The sequence below is a fragment of the Ipomoea triloba genome, chromosome 15 (genome assembly GCF_003576645.1).
Source record: "Ipomoea triloba cultivar NCNSP0323 chromosome 15, ASM357664v1".
Lineage (NCBI taxonomy): Eukaryota > Viridiplantae > Streptophyta > Magnoliopsida > Solanales > Convolvulaceae > Ipomoea > Ipomoea triloba.
This window is the reverse complement of record NC_044930.1, coordinates 20535814-20538422: the sequence shown is the minus strand read 5'-3', so window position 1 is coordinate 20538422 and position 2609 is coordinate 20535814. Positions and strand designations below refer to the sequence as shown.

Genomic DNA, 2609 nt, shown 5'->3' with positions numbered 1-2609 from the left:
ATATATATATATATATATATATATATATATATATATATATATATATATATATATATATATATACATACATACATATATATTATATTGTAATGAATGTTTGAACCGAATATAAATACGATACATGTAAAAACATAACAAAATTTAAGAAACTTAAATAAAGAAAATAAGGGATAGAGAAAACATATAAACATATAAACAAAATATAGAAATAACAAATATATTAAACGTATATAGATATATCAAAAGTACGAATTATCGCAACGCACACAACCCAAGTTTGTGCCGTAATTCCTCAAATTTATTTTCGTCCAACGCCTTAGTAAAAATGTCTACAATTTGATCTCCTGTTGGCACAAAGTCTAAACAAACAATATTATCTTCCACAAGTTCACGAATAAAATGATGTCGAATATCTATGTGTTTTGTTCTGGAATGAAGAACTGGATTTTTTGTTATGCTTATTGCACTAGAATTATCACAGTACAGAGTGATTACCTATTGTGCAATTCCATAATCAGCAAGCATTTGTTTCATCCATATTAATTGAGCACAACTGCTTCCTACAGCGATGTATTCAGCCTCGGCAGTGGACAACGAAATAGAATTCTGTTTTTTGCTTAGCCAGGATACAAGATTTGATCCTAGGTAAAAACAGCCTCCAGACGTGCTTTTTCTGTCATCGATGTTACCTGCCCAGTCAGCATCAGTAAAACCAACTAGTTGGGTGCTGGATTCGCTTGAATACCATATCCCCAGCTCCAAAGTGCCTTTAACATATTTTATGATTCTTTTGACTGCGATTAGGTGCGATTCCTTTGGATTCGCCTGATATCTTGCACATGCACCAACGCTAAAACTTATGTCAGGTCTACTAGCTGTCAAATATAGTAAACTACCAATCATGCTTCTATATGCACTTGGATCAACAGACTTCCCATCATCATCTCGATGAAATTTTATATGAGTAGGAAAAGGAGTGCGAACACTTTTGCTGGTGTCTAGTCCGAATCTCTTTACAAGATTGTGAGCATATTTAGTTTGAGAAACAAACATACCACTATCTGTTTGTCTAATTTGTAGGCCTAGAAAATATGATAAATCACCCACCATGCTCATTTCAAATTCTCCTTTCATCATATCGACAAAATTTTTAGTATATATATCTGACATGGAACCAAACACTATGTCATCTACATAGATTTGAGCAATAATTAAATCGGAATTGTACCTTTTGATGAACAGTGTGTTGGTCCCAAGGGGATGGGGTACAAGTCTAGAGGGGGGGGGGTGAATAGACTTGTATAAGATTTTGCAAATCTTTTCGACCTCTCGTGTGTATTGAACTTAGGATGTTTCGGTTCGATACCTCACGAGGTGAAGACAAAGTTTTATGCGCAGCGGAAATGTTATCCCCTTTTAGTTAGCACGAGTTTGAGTTAGTTCGAGAGGTGTGTTTATATGTAGTGCAATCGAGAGGTTAGCGAGAGATAAAAGCAGTAAGTAAATGCAAGAGAGATTTTTAAGTGGTTCGGCCAACCCGCCTACGTCCACTCTTCTTCCAGAAACTCCCTGGAAGGATTGCACTAAAAACTTCCCTTTTTAGTACAATATCGAGCGCTTGAGCTTTGATCACGAAGCCCGCCTCAAGCCTCAGGTTTTTCGCCCCGCTTCTTGTTACTCCACCTCTCGAGCACTTGACCTTTGATCACCAAGCCCGCGTCAAGCCTCAGGATCTTCACAAGACAGCTCCCAGGTTACTCCGCCTCTCCAAGGTCTTTCTCCCCGCTTCCAGCTACTCCACCTCTCGAGCACTTGACCTTTGATCACCAAGCCCGCATCAAGCCTCAGGTTTCTTTCACTCGGACAGCTGCCAGGTTACTCCACCTCTCTTGCTTAATCCAAAGCAAGGTGTTTTTGGTTGTCACAGTTGAATGTAACAGACTCCAATCTGACCACAAGCTATCGTTGAATCAGCTTCGATGTAGAGCAGCTTCGGTCACCTTCTAGATGTATAACAGTTTAAGCTTTGTAACTCTCTTAAACACTAAGATGTGTTTTCTCGCTGTTTTGAATATCAGGATGATATTCCAAATTGAGTACTTGCACTTGAACGTTTGAATCAGACACCTCTTTCGAATTTTCTAACTCNAGCTAAAATATTTTCCGAGTTGAGCTCAAAGTTACCCGGTTGTATTTTCGCTCTTGGTTTACTTGTCGAACTTACAACGTTTTGCCTATGTGTCGAGACTTGGGGATTTCTACTTAACAGTTGGTATCATCAAAACCTATTACATGATGTTCCTAACACAGTGTTTTTTCGACATTTCCTCTTGAGTAGCCCTTGTTAACTAGGTATTCTGTTAACCTTTCATACTAGGCTCTTGGAGCTTGCTTTAGCCCATAGAGAGCTTTCTTCAGTTTATAGACATGATCTGGATGTTTTGGATCCTCAAATCCCTTTGGTTGAGCGACATATACATCTTCTTTTAGGTATCCATTCAAAAATGCTGTCTTGACATCCATCTGTTTTAGTTTGATTTGCATTGAGCAAGCAATTGAGATTAGAAGTCTAATTGACTCCAACCTTGCAACATGAGCGAAAGTTTCCC

The 2609-nt window shown here is 38.1% G+C and overlaps 1 protein-coding gene across 1 annotated transcript; it reads right to left on the bottom strand.

Moving 5' to 3' along the window:
• Positions 1-495: 495 nt before the first annotated feature.
• LOC116005848 (secreted RxLR effector protein 161-like) lies at positions 496-1137 on the bottom strand. Its single transcript, XM_031246085.1, has one exon. It carries the CDS (start codon positions 1135-1137, stop codon positions 496-498), a length of 642 nt encoding a protein of 213 aa, XP_031101945.1.
• Positions 1138-2609: the final 1472 nt, after the last annotated feature.

Coding starts and splice junctions, on each gene's coding strand:
- LOC116005848 (XM_031246085.1), bottom strand. CDS start 1,137: ATGATGAAAGGAGAATTTGAAATGAGCATGGTGGGTGATTTATCATAT.